The sequence below is a fragment of the Coregonus lavaretus genome, assembly GCF_964263955.1.
Source record: "Coregonus lavaretus genome assembly, chromosome: 11".
Classification (NCBI taxonomy): domain Eukaryota; kingdom Metazoa; phylum Chordata; class Actinopteri; order Salmoniformes; family Salmonidae; genus Coregonus; species Coregonus lavaretus.
Window position 1 is genome coordinate 7038689 of NC_139998.1, and position 18568 is coordinate 7057256.

General features: G+C 41.9%; 2 protein-coding genes across 5 annotated transcripts in view; both read left to right on the forward strand.

Moving 5' to 3' along the window:
• The window catches only part of LOC311137661 (neuronal cell adhesion molecule-like), a 65780-nt gene extending 55958 nt beyond the window's left edge, over nt 1–9822 (forward strand). For 3 of the 4 annotated variants that reach the window (XM_084172179.1, XM_084172180.1, XM_084172181.1), the window contains 3 exons: nt 3312–3443; nt 3613–3691; nt 7226–9822. In XM_084172179.1, the coding sequence (XP_084028305.1) occupies nt 3312–3443; nt 3613–3691; nt 7226–7472 (458 nt within the window). In that variant the 3' untranslated portion in view covers nt 7473–9822. Of the gene's footprint in view, nt 1–565; nt 725–3311; nt 3444–3612; nt 3692–7225 lie in introns of all 4 variants that reach the window. The other variant, XM_084172178.1, reaches the window with a different exon arrangement.
• A 4573-nt stretch (nt 9823–14395) lies between these two features.
• LOC311137052 (contactin-1a-like) overlaps nt 14396–18568 on the forward strand; it is a 128994-nt gene continuing 124821 nt past the window's right edge. The window contains exon 1 of the mRNA XM_084171360.1: nt 14396–14490. The gene's annotated coding sequence lies outside the window, so the exon portion shown is untranslated. The remainder of the gene's footprint in view (nt 14491–18568) is intronic.

Consider the following 18568-nt stretch of genomic DNA (forward strand, 5'->3'; position numbering starts at 1 on the left):
AATGTTTAATGTGCAATGTCGATTGACCTCGAATTAGCGTTAGTTGTTTTTTATTGACCAGCACTGAGGGTAAAAAAACACAGTGTGTGGAGTATGGTTCTCTTACACCTGTACCTAGAAAATATTCTGAAAGTGAATTAGCATGATGCATCATTCCTATCAGTTCAATCCCAATAATGTAGTTTCAGAGGCTTTTCAGTTTCCTATTCAGAGTCACGTTGTAATATTTAGTCTAATAACCCAGTTCACTGAGACACATCCCACAAATGTTTGTAATCCCCATACTTCATTCGTAGAACACCATGAAATAACATAATACAAATGTACAGATGTAGTAATATCTAATATAGATACCATATGTGATACTATCTCTATTACTCCACCTCTGCATATAGCATTTCAGTAGATACACAAGTAAAAACCATCTTTGCATGAACACCAAAAGCCCATCCCAACTTACAATATCAGTGTACGGTGTACATATTAGGACATGAACACCTTTAGACTGACTGCAATAGATGTCCTAATATGTACACCATACATCTTTCGTCCTGCAACTCTCTAGGTGAAGAGGAGTGGCAGAAAGAGTATGTAAATGGCTCTCAGGCCTATGTGCTGAAGGGCTTAAAGGGGGGCCTGTCCTATAGGGTGCGCGTGGTCGCCAAGGGTCACAACGGCCAAGCGGTGCTCCACCAATCAGAAGAGCTTTTGGTGATGATTCCAGGTGAGGCAGCACGCGATTGGCCGGTCGCCGCCCGGCCTCGCTTTGCCTTGCCCTGTGTTGTGTTGGAGAGATTGAGAAACGTGTGTGTATGCGGTAGCTGTGTTATTCTCCACTACTCAAGTACCTGTTCCGTGCCTGTGGATTACAATCCAGCATTGTTTATTAACAGCATCTACAGTATATCTGTTGTTGTAGTCATTTCTTATGGAAACATACTGTAGGCATGTTCAGTAGAGATGTAGACTTGGTAGTTTCCTGACCTGCATGATGTCGTCCTGTTTGTATATTTGTGTTGAAGTTGGGAAAGCAGTCTTGTTTATGGTGAGACGTACAGTAAGAGCATTCTCATATAGGTGATGGATCTCATTCACATAATATAGAAGGTTGATGTGTAACTATCTATTAATCCACCTAATTGTCTCTCCTACTGTGGTTAACATTTGGGTTTGTTTGTAATGTGTGTGTACTCTGTGTGTGTGTGTGTGTGAGAGAGACTGAGAGGCAGAAAAAGAGAGAGAAGACGTGAATGTTGTTTGCGTCATGTACTGTAGAAGTCGAGCTGTTAACCGTCTTTAATACGCTCTGTATTAATGTGCCTGTAACTTCCACAGATAAGATGTTTAACATAACATCACTAACATACCAATTGTCTTTTGCAGTAACACTATGTAACAATTTCCAAACAATAAAATACTTACAAAGGGTTCTTTGGAAACCTATTTTCAAACTATCATGTACTTATGTCTCCTCTACAACTTGTTGGTCCATATATCCTTTAGTACAGTGGCTTGCGAAAGTATTCACCCCCTTTGGAATTTTTCCTATTTTGTTGCCTTACAACCTTGAATAAATAAAACAAATTGGGGGTGGGGGGTTGTATCATTTGATATACACAACATGCCTACCACTTTGAAGATGCAAAATATTTTTTATTGTGAAACAAACAAGAAATAAGACAAAAAAACAGAAAACTTGAGCGTGCATAACTATTGACCCCCCCAAAGTCAATACTTTGTAGAACCACCTTTTCCAGCAATTACAGCTACAAGTCTCTTGGGGTATGTCTCTATAAGCTTGGCACATCTAGCCACTGGGATTTTTTCCCATTCTTTAAGGCAAAACTGCTCCAGCTCCTTCAAGTTGGATGGGTTCCGCTGGTGTACAGCAATCATTAAGTCATACCACAGATTCTCAATTGGATTGAGGTCTGGCCTTTGACTAGGCTATTCAAAGACATTTAAATGTTTCCCCTTAAACCACTTGAGTGTTGCTTTAGCAGTATGCTTAGGGTCATTGTCTTGCTGGAAGGTGAACCTCCGTCCCAGTCTCAAATCTCCGGAAGACTGAAACAGGTTTCCCTCAATAATTTCCCTGTATTTAGCGCCATCCATCATTCCTTTAATTCTGACCAGTTTCCCAGTCCCTGCCGATGAAAAACATCCCCACAGCATGCTGCTACCACCATGCTTCACTATGAGGATGGTGTTCTTGGGGTGATGAGAGGTGTTGGGTTTGCGCCAGACATTGCGTTTTCCTTGATGGCCAAAAAGCTAAATTTTAGTCTCATCATTTGGGGAGTCTCACACATGCCTTTTGGCAAACACCAAACGTGTTTGCTTATTTTTTTCTTGAAGCAATGGCTTTTTTCTAGCCACTCTTCAGTAAAGCCCAGCTCTGTGGAGTGTACGGCTTAAAGTGGTCCTATGGACAGATACTCCAATCTCCGCTGTGGATCTTTGCAGCTCCTTCAGGGTTATCTTTGGTCTCTTTGTTGCCTCTCTGATTAATGCCCTTCTTGCCTGGTCCGTGAGTTTTGGTGGGCGGCCCTCTCTTGGCAGGGTTGTTGTGGTGCCATATTCTTTCAATTTTTTAATAATGGATTTAATGGTGCTCTGTGGGATATTTTTTTATAACCCATCCCTGATCTGTACTTCTCCACAACTTTGTCCCTGACCTGTTTGGAGAGCCCCTTGGTCTTCATGGTGCCGCTTGCTTGGTGGTGCCCCTTGCTTAGTGGTGTTGCAGACTCTGGGGCCTTTCAGAACAGGTGTATATATACTGAGATCATGTGACAGATCATGTGACACTTAGATTGCACACAGGTGGACTTTATTTAACTAATTATGTGACTTCTGAAGGTAATTGGTTGCACCAGATCTTATTTAGGGGCTTCATAGCAAAGGGGGTGAATACATATGCATGCACCACTTTTCCGTTCATTATTTTTTTGAATTTTTGAAACAAGTAATTATTTTCATTTCACGTCACCAATTTGGACTATTTTGTGTATGTCCTTTACATGAAATTCAAATAAAAATCCATTTAAATTGCAGGTTGTAATGCAACAAAATAGGAAAAACGCCAAGGGGGATGAATAATTTTGCAAGGCACTATAGCTGTGATTACAATAGTGGATGTCTGATAAACACTGAGAAGTTAAGATAACAAAACTTTATTGTCCATTACATTTTCATTATACTACAGTACAGGAACTATATGTTTCCTATATTACCTTCCTCATTTAAAGCAACAGGCCAGTCATTAACAGTTTTCTGATATTTAATTTCTTCCCTCTGTGCCTGACCAGCTATGGCAGCCCGACAGGTGGACATCGCTACTCAGGGCTGGTTCATCGGCCTGATGTGTGCCATCGCTCTCCTCATCCTCGTCCTCCTCATCATCTGCTTCATACAGAGAAACAAGGGAGGAAAATACCCAGGTCGGTACTTTTGGTTTGGACACATACGCACGCATGTATACACACATGCAAGCAAGCACACACATACACGTACACATGCTGTCGCCTCCATATCCACCACCCATCACCCAGATCCATCACCCATCTTAGGCCATAGTAGAAGACACATTTGATTAATCTCTTCCCACAGTGAAAGAAAAGGAGGACGCACACACGGACCCAGAGTTCCAGCCCATGAAAGAGGATGACTGTAATTTCGGGGAATACAGGTGAGAAACATGACTCTCCTGGAGCCTGTGGGGCCCCAATTCTTCCCTGTCCTAACCCAAACCAAAAGCCCCCCCCCCCCCCCCCCCCCCCCCCCCCCAACCACCCCACCAAGCCCCTGCTCACTCCCCAGACCTGGTTCTTCTCAGCAAGGCAGGAGCTCTGGCCTCCTCATCCTTACAGCTGACCTCCACCTGCCGCGGGACCACCATCGTTCTAACAGGGATTCTGGCAGTGCAGACCTGTAAAGCACAAGCCTCTTCTTATGGAAGAGGTTGGGACAGGGACGGGGAGGGATTCTTCTCTGCTTAGTGTGTTGGTGGCTTGTGTGCCCGCCAGTCGCCAGATTGATATTGTAGTGTGTTTGACTGTGTTGCATCATTCGATAAGCAGGATATACAGTATTATTCAGGTCTAAGTTTTAGGGGTTTAGGTTTTTCGGGGACATTTAAAAGTTTTCCCTAGAACTGTCAGGAATATTTTATAAAATTAATTTGCAGTATTCCAAGCTGGCATGCATAGATACCTGTCCCACTAAGTTCTCATTTATAACAACATTGATACCTTGTAACGAATACATTATGCATATAAATATACAGTAGCTTTTGTATTATGCAATATACTGTGCGTACATACTTAATAAATTAATATTTGCATACATAAGCATACTGTACCGTAAGGATACTCATCCCAGTTGATATAAGCTCTGACTAACTAACTGCAGTAATCTAGTTATGCTTGCTATAGCGTCTTCTAACTGTTTTCTAGCCTGCTTGCTTTTCCAACGCAGATATTAAGAAAAATGAAGCACTTTACTTATTATGTATAGCATCATTATTTTGTACTGGTCCAGCTTTTTTCCAATTTATATGTTTTTTTTTTTCTTCTTATATTTGATATTATTACTTTTTGTATCATGTATTTAAACATAAATATGTTCTATAATATACATTCTATCTATCATGTAACAAATAAATACACTACACAACCAAAAGTATGTGGACACCTGCTCGTCTGGGAAGGCTTTCCACTAGATGTTGGAACATTGCTGCAGGGACTTCCATTCAGCCACAGGAGCATTAGTGAAGTCAGGCACTGATGTTGGGCGATTAGGCCTGGCTCGCAGTCGACGTTCCAATTCATCCCAATGGTGTTCAATGGGGTTGAGGTCAGGGCTCTGTGCAGGCCAGTCAAGTTCTTCCACACTGATCTCGACAAACCATTTCTGTATGGACCTCGCTTTGTTCACAGGGGCATTGTCATGCTGAAACAGGAAAGGTCCTTCCCCAAACTGTAACCACAAAGTTGGAAGCACAGAATCATCTAGAATGCCATCGTATGCTGTAGCCCCAGACCATTTTCCCTCCTCCACCAATATTTTATACACCTGTCAGCAACGGATGTGGCTGAAATAGCCGAATCCACTAATTTGAAGAGTTGTCCACATACTTTTGGCCATGTAGTGTATATAGAATGATGGATATATAATGTTGTGTGATATGCATGGCGTAATGAAGATCGTATATAAAACTCGCTGTAGGCAATAATGTCTTGGATGAAATCATAGATATGTACAGTATAAGTAATCCAGTATGAAGCTATCAGCATGTTGGAGTTAAAAGGCCAGCCCTGAGTGTACTGTACATTCTAGTGCTGAAAGATGTTATTTAAAGATTAAACAAGGCAAAAGGCTATTCTTATTCTGTCCACATCATAACTCTATCTAGTTTATGATCATAACATGAGAGACACCCTAATAAGCTAAATCTGTTTGTTTTTTAAAACATTCAAATAGCAAAATAATAGACAATATAACAGTTTATATTGTTCAAATAACAAGTATTAGACAATATATCACAAGTCTAAATGTATGATATAGAGTGCCTTTGTGAAGAGATATAAAACGTTCCATCCATGCCATTATTCCAACCATGGAGCTTTATGTCAATAAATACTAATCTAACTCCACTGAGCTGTTCTGGTTTGACTGCAGGCTTGCATAAGTCCTGTACTGTATCTATGATGTAACTATTGACCTTGAACGCCAGTGTCTACACTTACAGGGGTGAAATGTGATGTTAAAGAAAGATACATACTGCTATGTTTGGATGGATGTGTGGGTGCTGTATGCTTATACACAGAAGGACACAGTAAAACCCACATGAAAACACTGATGGGTTACCAACCATACAATACACAAATGCAGGCTTGTCTCATCTGCACTGCAGTACTTGTTCTGTCTGCAGTTGAATACATTATTCCCATTTTAAAACTTAGTAAAAGACTGTCAATTCTGCCATGAAAGATTATATTTATACTCATAGCATATCAAGTGATCCTGTGTGTGTGTGTGTGTGTGTGCATGTGTGCGTAGATTCATGTGTGTGCGAGTGTGTGCACGCTGGTGAGGCGTTAGTGATTATCTCTCTCTGTCTGATCACTTTATCTGTTCCTCCTGCACTCTGTTTATTGGGGCATGTAGGTGTCAGGCAAGGTAAGGAGTGGTACTGCAAGACTGGCATGAGAGGAGTGACCGAAGGGCTGCTAGACTGTGACATCTGTCTGATAAACAGTACTTACTGCCACTTGGAGAAAAAGGCCTGCTGTAAAACCACCCCAGAGTACACCACTGTCCTTATCTGTGCTATAAACTGTCACGAACTGTCATAAAGCCTACATAGTGGTATCATCATTTATCATCATAGGACTTTTGGTGTCCAATGCAGTGCTTTCAGTCATTCATCTGTGGCAAGATAGCATCCTGATGACGTTGGAGTGTTGTTAAGTAATGCTTTATTAGCTGACATAACCTGTTATGAATGGCTATAACAGGTGTAATAAAAGAGCGATAGCATTATGAAGGCTTTATGAAAGAGAGTCCACCTGCTATTCACTATCATGAATCATCATCTGACATCGATTTGAATGTTGACTAACTAATGTTAATCCTCAAAGAAAGCTTTCTTTGCAGTTTCTTCATTTGTTTGCAAAATTGTGATTATTTGTTATTTCTGCTTTGGCTGACAATCTTTGGATTTTCAGTTTTTCATTGCAACCTTTGTTGGGGAGAAACATTTATGTCTAGCAATACAGCACATATGTATTATTTTCCACCTCATGTCATGGTTTCAGGGGGAATTTGGAATGTGGATGATTTTGCCTGTATTCCCCTGGTGTGTGATGAAAACCAACACATCGCTCACATCATTTTTTTTAGACTTGGGGCAAGATCAAATAAACATTCTGATACTGTTAACATCCACTGTCAGAAGTAGCCTTCTGAGTCCAAATTTCAACCCAATTCAGGATATAAACTAATATTTTCATAAGATGTGAAGTAATATATGTTTAACTCTTTTTCTAGAATTAGACACATTTGAATCCAGGCCTTAGGCTATCTTTCTTTCCAATACTTGGGTAATGGTAGTAAAAGTAATTGGAAATACTTCAGCGCTCCATCTAAAAAAAGGCCATACACTAAACTCCTTGTTTACGTCATTCTATCATCATTTCACCTGCATGTCGTTTTCTCCTAGTGACACTGAGGACCATAAGCCGTTAAAAGGGAGCCGCACACCGTCTAACGGGACGGTGCACAGGGACAACAGTGACGACAGTTTAGTTGACTACGGTGGCGATGGTGGAGACGGCCAGTTCAACGAGGATGGGTCTTTTATCGGACAGTATAGCGGAAAGAGCTCCGCCAGGGACACTGCTGGGGGTCACGAAAGCTCTGAGGCCCCGTCCCCTGTTAATACCTCCGCTATGAACTCCTTTGTGTAGCCAGCTGGTTGGTCAGTAGGTCAGCCAGGTGGAGGGATAGGCAGCCTGGCCAGTAGGTGGTGCTGCAGTAAACGGAACTCCTTTGTAGCCAGCTGGCTAGACAGCCAGGCCCATAGGTTTGTGTAGCCATACATTTGGACATCCAGACCTGTAGGGGCGCTCCAGTGACTGTTCCATTCGCCATTTTCACAGGGCTGTTCCTCAAATCACCTTGTGTCATCACATGCCCCTCCCATCCGCACACTACAGTCACAAACACAGGAGACTTATTAAGAGACACATAAGAGACACGTGTGAGATTCTCTACACTAACGCAATGCTGCAGGATACTACTAGAGGATTGTACGTTATCATTTGGAAATCATTGAATTTGTGGATGGATTGTGGAGACTGTTCCAACTGTTTTATTCTCTGTAGCCTATTGATTTAGTAGCGACACTTAGAACCGGACATCTTCCTGAAATTATGTACAACCATATATTAACACAAATTAGTATATTATTACATTGAAGCTATTGTCTAGCTATCTTGGACTACTATGTGGTACACATTTGAATTATTTGTGTTTGCCATATTGTTTTTCCGGTCAATCATTATATTGATATTATTGTGTATGTTAGAGGTACTTTGCCCTTCAGGGCAGCCATAAAGAGGCATCAGTGTCTTTGACGACATGGTGGTGAAACGTGTTACTAAATGTATGACTATTATTCTATGTCTTTTTGCAAGATGGGGGCTGTTTGTACAGTACATACAGTTGAATTTACAGTGCAGGATTATGTACAGTGAATCTACACTTCAGACTCCAAGCAGGCTCAATCAAGTTACATCAGTCGCTGCATCCACGCCCTCGCCAGGGGATGCTGGTGTCACTTTAAATCGGAGGCTCATCGTAATAGCTCAAATTAAATTAACGGAACGGTATCAAACACCAGGAAGCCACCAGCCTCCACTGGTCCTCACGTCACCTTTCTTTTGATCACTGCAACTGCTGAAGCGCTGCATGCTATCATGACATCATCATAACCTTTGACCTGCATGTGACCTTACTTCCTGTGGTTGCACATCACATGACCTGACGGTGACCTTATGGCTCTTTCTGTGAGACCCAAAGTGCATGTACTGACATCCAACTCCAGCTTTTCTTTTGCTTTTCTTTAAAAAAATGTTGCGTTTATTTGTGGTGCTGGGTGGCCTTCAGCAGTACTGTGCCTTTTAATACAGAACTCTGATTCAGTTCAGTTTAGATTAATTCACAAAAAGACAGTTTTACCCAGAGTTCAGTGAATGGAACGCCCATAAAGCAATAGCACCGTGAAGTCACACTCTGGGGATGATGGGTTCAGCTAGGAAGGATGGAAGGATGGAGGACTCCATAAATGAAGGAATAATTCATATAGTCATCTTTTGAAAAGCTTCAAAATGCTTCTCCCTCAGATAAGCGGCTTAGGGTTGCCATATTGGACACGGTCAAAGCTCTATACATTTTTTCAAAGGTTTGGGTCATCTACTAAGTTTTTGATCATATTTCTGCGGTGTGTGTGCGTGCGTGCGTGTTGAGGGGATAATATTCATGCTAGTCACTTATACTAACTACATTTGACGGCCTTTGACGTGAAAAGGATGGGATCAAGATTTTTTTTTCTTAACTTGCATCAAGTTTTACGTATATATAAAAAAAATGATTAGTTGTTGAATTTGTAAATATATACTCTAATTGACTGTACAGAAAACCACTGCTAGAGGAGCTTAAAGGGATAGTTAATTACAAAATTCGATGGACTTTCCCTTTAAGAGCCTCAGAGGCAGAACTGTGCATGAGAAGGTTTGACTTGTTGAGAGAGCTGTGTTCAATATAGACTACTTCTATAGAATATATATACATTTTTTGTTTGTATTAGTTTTTTCTTTGCTGTGAACATTGTACATTATTGTAACTAACAGGACAAGAAGTTGCTCATGAGTTCAAATTTTGATGGTTTTCATTTGTCAGCTATATAGTTGTGTGTTTCTGAAATGTCACTTTTTTGAACTAAATGAAACCATACAGTGCTCTGGAAACTTTCAGATGTAAATGGACTTTGGAGTGTAAGATAAGTACCCCTCGATGTACTGTATCATTCTGGTATTTTGGTTTATGTTGGTTATATGAGCAGCACAAGGTCTGCCAAACTCTTCCACTTTGTGACAGTATTGAAAAGTGTTTTGTGTTCTTATTCTAAAACAGTTTCAAGGTTTTTACTAACAATTTATTTCTCTTTTCATTTCTATTTAAGTTTCTCCACTTAGTGAAAGAAAGAATTTCCAAGCAACGTGAAATATAATGAATGAATAAAATATAATGATCTGCTTTGATGTCCATTCTATCTTTGTAAAACTTCATTCTGACTCTTTTAATATTTGGACTGTTCTTAAACAGCAATGCAATGGAAGCAAATGCAGCGTTGCAAATTCTATGATAAAACCAATCTTATGAAGGCATGATACAGTAAGTGCTACAAAATGGCTCCATAAACATTATATTATATTACACTACGATAAAGTGTCATAGTAGCAGTGTGTTTTGCTCCACCACAGACCAACTCCATGGCAATGGGAATAAGCATCAATGAGGATTTCAATGACGATGATTTCACACCTTCACAGAACTGGGAGATAAGGTGTGTGGGTTGGTGAGGGGTACGTGCTGGATCTTTCGCTCTGGATCTCTCATCACTTCTGATTCCACTGCACTCTATGTACTGGGGGATGGAGGTCTGTGAGCATGTGTGAGAGGAGTGCATTTTGGGGTGCTTATACCTGGGACATGTTTTTGGATGAAGGGCTAGATGAGGGAACTTGGGTGAAATTAAAACACACGTCAGTTTACAAGCCCCCTCAGGGCCCAGACACTCCCTGACAGGAACGGGAACAGGAACAGGTAGGAGTAGTCGCTCCAAATACACACATATCCCAGGGTAGCACAGTGTGAGACAACACCACCCCATGCTGCGAGCTAAAGGATGCGGGCAACCTATGCAATGCAGTGAAAGTATTAAGTCAACCGTAGAGTCTGAAGTATGCTGCTAGCCTCACAGTAAACTGGAGAGAGAGACAGGGAAGGAAAAGGGGAAACCTAGTCAGTTGCGCAACTGAGTGGATTCAACCGAAATGTGTCTTCCGCATTTAACCCAACCCCTCTGAATCAGAGAGATGCGGGGGGCTGAGAGAGGAGGAGAGAGACAGGAAGAGGAGAGCGGAAGGGGAGAGAGAGAGAGGGAACGAGAGGGAGTAAGAGAGAGAGAAAGAGTCATACACAGACAGGGAGAGAGATAAGGTGTGAGAAGAGAGATAGAGAAAGAGAGAGTCCTGATGAAACGTGACAGTTCAGCTATATCTGTTGGCGTTCACTTGTTGACCCTTCCGTTTCCATTATGGTCATGCACTGTATGTATGGGTGTAATTGGGAGCGAACACACAGACCATCTGGTGTGCCATCACACACATACACACACACTACACTACACTGGTGTCAGGAAGCAAGGACGTCTGGTGGGTGGCTCTTGGACCACTTCTCCGTTTGGCAAGGACACTTTGCCTTCTGTTCACTTTGCCTTCTCTCTCTCTCTACTGGATGGTAAATTCATTGGGCGTAATTATTTCATGGATGCTTTCTCAGTAATTGTAGCAGTTGATATAACAGCTATTAAAATCTTCCTGGATGCATAGAGAGAACTAAATGGATGGTCTTAAAATGAACACTTCCCTCACCAGCAATTGGACCAGCAAGTATTCTTATGTGGATATGAATGAACGAAAACAATCATAACTTTAACCCAAAAAGGTGGCTATTGTCCTCTAATCCTTATACAGTATCTTATAGATGGTAATAGCCATTTGTAGACTGTCATCTCATCATACAGTGTGGATGATAGATTTGTATTCTAGCCTTTACTGCCACCTAGTGGTTAAAAGGCAATCATACAGATGAGAAAATAACAAACAGGATCATTACTGTCCCAATGTGAAATAAAAGCATGAAATGTACTAGTACCAGCGGAGGCTGCTGAGGGGAGAACGGCTCATAATAATGTCCGGAACAGAGCAAATGGAATGGCATCAAACACCTGGAAACCATGTGTTTGATGTATTTGATACCATTCTACTGGTTCCAGTCATTACCACGAGCCCCTAAAAAAAGAATGTATGCACTCACTGGATAAGAGCGTCTGCTAAATGACTAAAAATGTAAAATGTTCATGGCAACAGAATCATATTATCTGTGTGTTTATTGGTGATCGTTACCACCGAAACAGCAGCTGCCCTCTTTAAACCTACAACCTTTCCCTCCCTCCGTCTCCTTTCCGTCATCCCCCTTTCTCAATCCTCCAGTGTCGACTGCATAACCCCGACCTTCCCCCCGTTTCCCCTGTCCATCTCTTCCCTATCCTAATCCTTCCTCTCTTCTACCCCAACCCCATCCCTGTATCTTCACTCCCTTCCCCATCCCCTCTCCACACCCACCACTCCTTCCTCCCCCCTTTTTTCCTCCCCCCTATCATCCCAATCCTCTGAGGACTGATCAGAGGTTGTGTGTCGACAGTATGTCTGCCATGACACCCATTAGCCATTCATTCCCTGCTGTTACCTCCTCCTCCCTGTCCATCCACCTGATTTACTGTTCCTGTTCAAATAAAAGCCTGTGGTACGTCTGTCAGGCTGTGCATCCCCTGCTTTTAACAGGAAGAAAAAGAGGAAGATGAAGGGGAAAATATTCTGCTAATCTGCCAATCTGCGAGGTCAATAATCTACTAAATGAGATGTTTGAAAAAATGCACATGACATATCTTCACATTACCTAGTCTTCTCTCTTCTCTTTCTCTCTCTCTCTCTCTCTCTCTCTCTCTCTCTCTCTCTCTCTCTCTCTCTCTCTCTCTCTCTCTCTCTCTCTTGCTCTCTCTCCTTCTGTAGTGTGATCAGAGGTTGAGAGAGCATCTGCTCCTGATGCGAAGAGTCTGGCCCTTTGTGTTCATATGTAAATGTGGCATTTTCCACCACAGGCCTGAGAGACGGAGATGATAATTTTTTATTATTGCTCTGTGACATTTCCATATGGCTGACGAATGGTGAGCCAAGAAACTCACATCTGTTAAGAGGCCAACCGTCTGACCCCTCAGAGTATGTCCCCTTCTGCTGATCAATGATAGTATACCCACAGTAGTTTATAAAACTGAAATGGCACCACATTAAGGGGAAATTTTACTCAAATACATTTTTTGATATCCATCGTTAATATGGTCTCAGAATATCATATTTTGCAAATAGGCCTCATTGCTATCCCACTGGCAAGCCTTTGTTTCCTTCCTGGCAAAGTCTCATGATCATGCAAAATGCTTTGAAATGCCCCTTTAATATGATGGTTTCCCCCTGCATCTCTATCAAATCGAAGGAGCTATTTCCTTGGGGGAGCTAGCTGATACGGTCAACAGAGGCTCTCACAACCTCAGGTCAGTGTACCACCAGTGTGTGTGTGTGGGTGTGTGTGTGTGTGTGTGTGTGTGTGTGTGTGTATGCACCACTGGGTGGGTGATACATAAAGTGAGAGCGCTTTTTTTCTTTTAATCTGACACTAATGCCTTCTGTCTCCTCCCCTCCCCCTGATATCCTTATGGCAGCGTGGGGATTGAGATACCTTGGGTTGAGTCCCAACGGGGATCAGTAAAGGGTTAAATCACAACGTCCCCCCTCTCCTCTTTAGACTCTTCACTCTCCTTCTCTTATAATTCTCCCTCCCCTCTCTCTCGCTGTCTCTCTCACTCACTCTGTCTCTCTCTCTCTCTTTCTCACACTCCCGCTGTCTCTCTCTCTCTCTGTCTCTCTCACTCTCTCTCTGTCTCTGCCTCTCCACTTTCTCTACCACATGTGACAATTACCTATTCTCTTCCCTAGAAAGACAGTAGGGTGGTAGCTGTTTATGAGTCACCCTGGAGGTTGATAGAAGACAATGCCATTAATTTCCTACAGTATGTACACGGCTATGTTTCTCAGATGAATGACAGTTATTCGAAGATTGACATACAAATCTTGGATTACTGGTACCAAAATATCCTTGAGGGCCTTGTATTTTATACAATGTACACAGTCCCCAAACAGTTTTTGAGCATGTCATCATTGCTGATTGAAATGTTTTCACTGTAGGCCTAAGCATAAGCATTGGTACCAAAATATAATTGAGGGCCTTAAGTATCTTGTATACATACATTCACAGCAATGCAATGCTTATAGAAATGTTTTGAGGATGTCATGTGGATTAGGATTTGATATTTTTTTAATTACTAGTGACCTACTCTCTGTGAGCCTTGTTTGTCTCCGCTAATCTTGATTTGGAACAATGTGACAGTCTGCATGACAACATGCGTGTCACCAAGGCCATTCACTTTCCCTTAGGGCATAATGCATGATGGAACTAATAATAGCCTACATCTCTCTCATATCGCCAATCACGTAGACTGCTTCAGGGAATGTTGTTCTCACATTTTAAAAGTTATAATGATGCCTTCCCACTGGGCACACACTGGTTGAATCAACGTTATTTCCACGTCATTTCAATGAAATTACGTTGAACCCAACGTAGAATAGACGTTGAATTGACATCTATGCCCAGTGGGTATGCTATTCAATATTAAAACAGGCTACTGCATTTTCTCATTGAAGTACTGACATCATCCAGGTACAGCTCATGTTTAGGCAAAATGAAAACGATACCATTACAATGCAGAATATGTAAAATAACACTTAGCTATGATCGATCCTCCGTTATGTTGTCAGATCTTTTGGACTGGATGGCTGCTGCTGTCGCCCAATGAAAGATCCGTGTCGCGCGCCCCCCCCCCCCTTGCCATCCGTCCAATCGAAGAGGACAAGGCAGAGACGCGGCTGCCTGTCAGTTTCTTCCCTGCTCCGAGCTCCTGAGCGCCCAGCGATGATCCAGGCGTGAGTCGTGAAGGTACACAGACGGACTGATCGTCCGCTATTGCAGGTAAGAAGATGAGCAGTTTAAGCGATTATATTTTTTTTTGTGATTTTCCTAGAAAAGCTGTGTCTTTGCAGCACTGGGCAAAGCAAGGGAATCCGTGTTGTTTACAATGATTGAGATGGGGCTGTAGTGATGGAGCCTACCGCAATGCAGAATCGTGTACAATTTGGACAAGTTTGTGCATCTTGCATTATCGCTCTATGATTCCCGACTGCAAAACTGAGATTATACAGATTATCTTGAATGGATGCTGTTTGTACATTGATATAAAACGTTATTCTGGATGACATTGGTGCCATGCATTTTCCGTGCACGGACAGACAGTGCGCTGACCCATGGTCTTGAAGGGAGGAATAGTGTGATTGCATTTGATCCACATTACGGATGATTAGCTACACATCTTTGTGTGTTGTTAATTAATGACATTCATAAAACCTTAAACATATAAAATAGCCTACCGGTGTAGCTTATCTATCCCTATACGTTAGGATATTGTTATTATAGGTTAGGCAGCAGGGTATCTAATGCTTCTCCTATTCTTTCCTAGTAATTTATTAAGAAACAGCCGGCGACTCACTGTAAACAGACCAATACCTGCAATATTACATTTGTATTTATTATTAATTACCGATGCAGACAGCAGAAAATATAGGTCGCTGGGTTCATTGTAGCCTACATGTTGGAGCCCCAACAGACAGCGATAGCATATCACAGCATCATCAGGAAACCACTTAATTCTGCTAGAATGTCAGCCAGGTTGTCAGCCAAGGTGCCATGGCATGGGCGCGTCCTGCCTGGGTTTTCGCAGTATTCTTGCTACAGACGACTACACTGACGGCCTGGTCTGTACTACAATATATGAGCTATAAACGATTCAATATCACAAATGCAATTGACATGCGGGACTGTTGGCCAAGAGCCAATTCAACCCAATGTGTTCAGTTTCATAAATCTGACCTGAAATGTCAGAAGGATTTCATGGGATGCCTGTCATTTTGATAGGTTTCTGAATCCTATAAACTGGACTGCTAATGTAAGACATCTTCTGCTGTCCCATGCCTTGCAAAGTTGAACCAAATTCTGACTTGGTGTTTGAGGAATGATAAGGCTCCTCTGGGCTCTTGCTGCTGTATACCGTAACAGACCTTGGTTGAAGTAGTATTTGTTTTCTCTCAGATACTTCAGCTACTTGATTGAGCTTGCCTGGCGCAATGGAACCAGGGTAATAGTCCCAAAAGTAAGTTAATAGGATGTCAGTAAGTTCTTCCCTCAGTGCTTTGGAACAGTGTCAGCACAGTCAAAGCAGCCAGTGAAACAATATGGGAAACACATTACATAACAGTCACTGGCCCTCCAAGAAATGCCTGGCTCAGCCCAGGACCATAATGTCCTAGCAAGCATTTCAAAATAACAGCCTCAGTGGAGCTGGAGCAGTCATTGTATTTGTGGAGTCAAGGGAAACATATTTTCTTCCGTGTGCACCATATCGTTCTTCCCAGAGATAGGGCTCACTGAAACAGAGTTGCTTCGTATGTATGTAGTCCCATTTTCTCCAACACTTCTCTCTTTCATGCCGAATTACATGGATCAAACCCATGTAGAATCAGATTTGTGTGGCACATCACATCTATATCTGTGACATTATCATGGTGTCGGTGAACCTGTTGAGTAGAGGAGACCAAACGCATTGGCTACACAATAGAGCTTGCCCCTGCTACATGGTCTTGTCTATTATTCTGTCTTCTTGCCTATTAGGCATTATGCCAACCTCACAATTGCAACATCATCAAAACATGAACCATATGTGTATTTTCAGACTGACATACTTTGAGTGTTGCTCTTTTTTTGTTGGACTACTTCAGTTCAGAAATGTGGTCCTTTTTGTGTAATGTTACTGAATTGGTACAGCTCCATAACAAATTGACTAACCCTCTTAGTCTTTAATCAGTGATTTAGAAAGCAGGGAAGTTGATGTCCTGGATGGCTGCCATTTGAGATTAAGGTAATTTCAAAGGACTTTCTGTGAGATTTGATTTGTCCCAAGATGTCCCTCCCCAAATCCAAGCTTTCCAAAGATCCTAGGGAGACAAAGCATTAGCTGGTCAGAGAAAACTAACATAGTCGGTTTGGAGATTTGGGTTTGATAATGAAGGTACTCTGGGTCTGTGACTCAGAGTGACTGGCAGCCCAGGCATTTGACACCAGCAGGGGGTAGATTGTTAAGCAATGTTTGTTTGGTCACGTGGAAAGCAATGTTGGCCATTCTCGAAGAAAGACATCTCCAGAATTTCAAGCCCCTCTGAGTGTTTTTCAAAATGAACACACTTACTCAAGGGACCAAGGATATAAGCAACAATTGTTTACAGACAGATTAATTCACTTATAATTCACTGTATCACAGTTCCAGTGGGTCAGAAGTTTACATACACTAAGTTGACTGTGCCTTTAAACAGCTTGGAAAATTCCAGAAAATGATGTCATGGCTTTAGAAGCTTCTGATAGGCTAATTGACATAATTTGAGTCAATTGCAGGTGTACCTGTGGATGTATTTCAAGGCCTACCTTCAAACACAGTGCCTCTTTGCTTGACATCATGGGAAAATCAAAAGAAAGTCTGGTTCATTCTTGGGAGCAATTTCCAAATACCTGAAGGTCCCACGTTCATCTGTACAAACAATAGTACGCAAGTTTAAACACCATGGGACCACGCAGCCGTAATACCGCTCAGGAAGGAGACGCGTTCTGTCTCCTAGAGATGAACGTACTTTGGTGCGAAAAGTGGAAATCAATCCCAGAACAACAGCAAAGGACCTCGTGACGATGCTGGAGGAAACAGGTACAAAAGTATCTATATCCACAGTAAAACGAGTCCTATATCGACATAACCTGAAAGGCCGCTCAGCAAGGAAGAAGCCACTGCTCCAAAACCGCCCCAAAAAAGCCAGACTACAGTTTGCAACTGCACATGGGGACAAAGATCGTACTTTTTGGAGAAATGTCCTCTGGTCTGATGAAACAAAAATAGAACTGTTTGGCCATAATGACCATCGTTATATTTGGAGGAAAAAGGGGAACGCTTGCAAGCCGAAGAACACCATCCCAACTGTGAAGCACAGGGGTGGCAGCATCATGCTGTGGGGGTGCTTTGCTGCAGGAGGGACTGGTGCACTTCACAAAATAGATGGCATCATGAGGAAGGAAAATTATGTGGATATATTGAAGCAACATCTCAAGACATCAGTCAGGAAGTTAAAACTTGGTCGCAAATGGGTCTTCCAAATGGACAATGACCCCAAGCATACCTCCAAAGTTGTGGCAAAATGGCTTAAGGACAACAAAGTCAAGGTATTGGTGTGGCCATCACAAAGCCCTGACCTCAATCCTATAGAACATTTGTGGGCAGAACTGAAAAAGCGTGTGTGAGCAAGGAGGCCAACAAACCTGACTCAGTTACACCAGCTCTGTCAGGAGGAATGGGCCAAAATTCACCCAACTTATTGTGAGAAGCTTGTGAAAGGCTACCCGAAACGTTTGACCCAAGTTAAACAATTTAAAGGCAATGCTACCAAATACTAATTGCATGTATGTAAACTTCTGACCCACTGGGAATGTGATGAAAGAAATAAAAGCTGAAATAAATCATTCTCTACTATTATTCTGACATTTCACATTATTAAAATAAAGTGGTGATCCTAACTGACCTAAGACAGGGAATTTTTACTAGGATTAAATGTCAGGAATTGTGAAAAACTGAGTTTAAATGTATTTTGCTAAGGTGTATGTAAACTTCCGACTTCAACTGTATTAACAAGTGAAAAATCCCATAGATTAAAAATCCCATAGAGAATGCTAACTAAATGCTAACGAGCGCTTTGCAAACATTTTGTACCTTTTCTGACCTAAACTATACAAGTATACAAATAACAAAAAAATGCTACTCACCATAGGAGGTTGGTGGCACCTTAATTGGGGTGAATGGGCTCGTGGTAATGGCTGGAGCGGAATAAGTTGAATGGTATCAAATACATCAAACATGGTTTCCATGTGTTTGATGCCATTCCATTCGCTCTGTTCCAGCCAT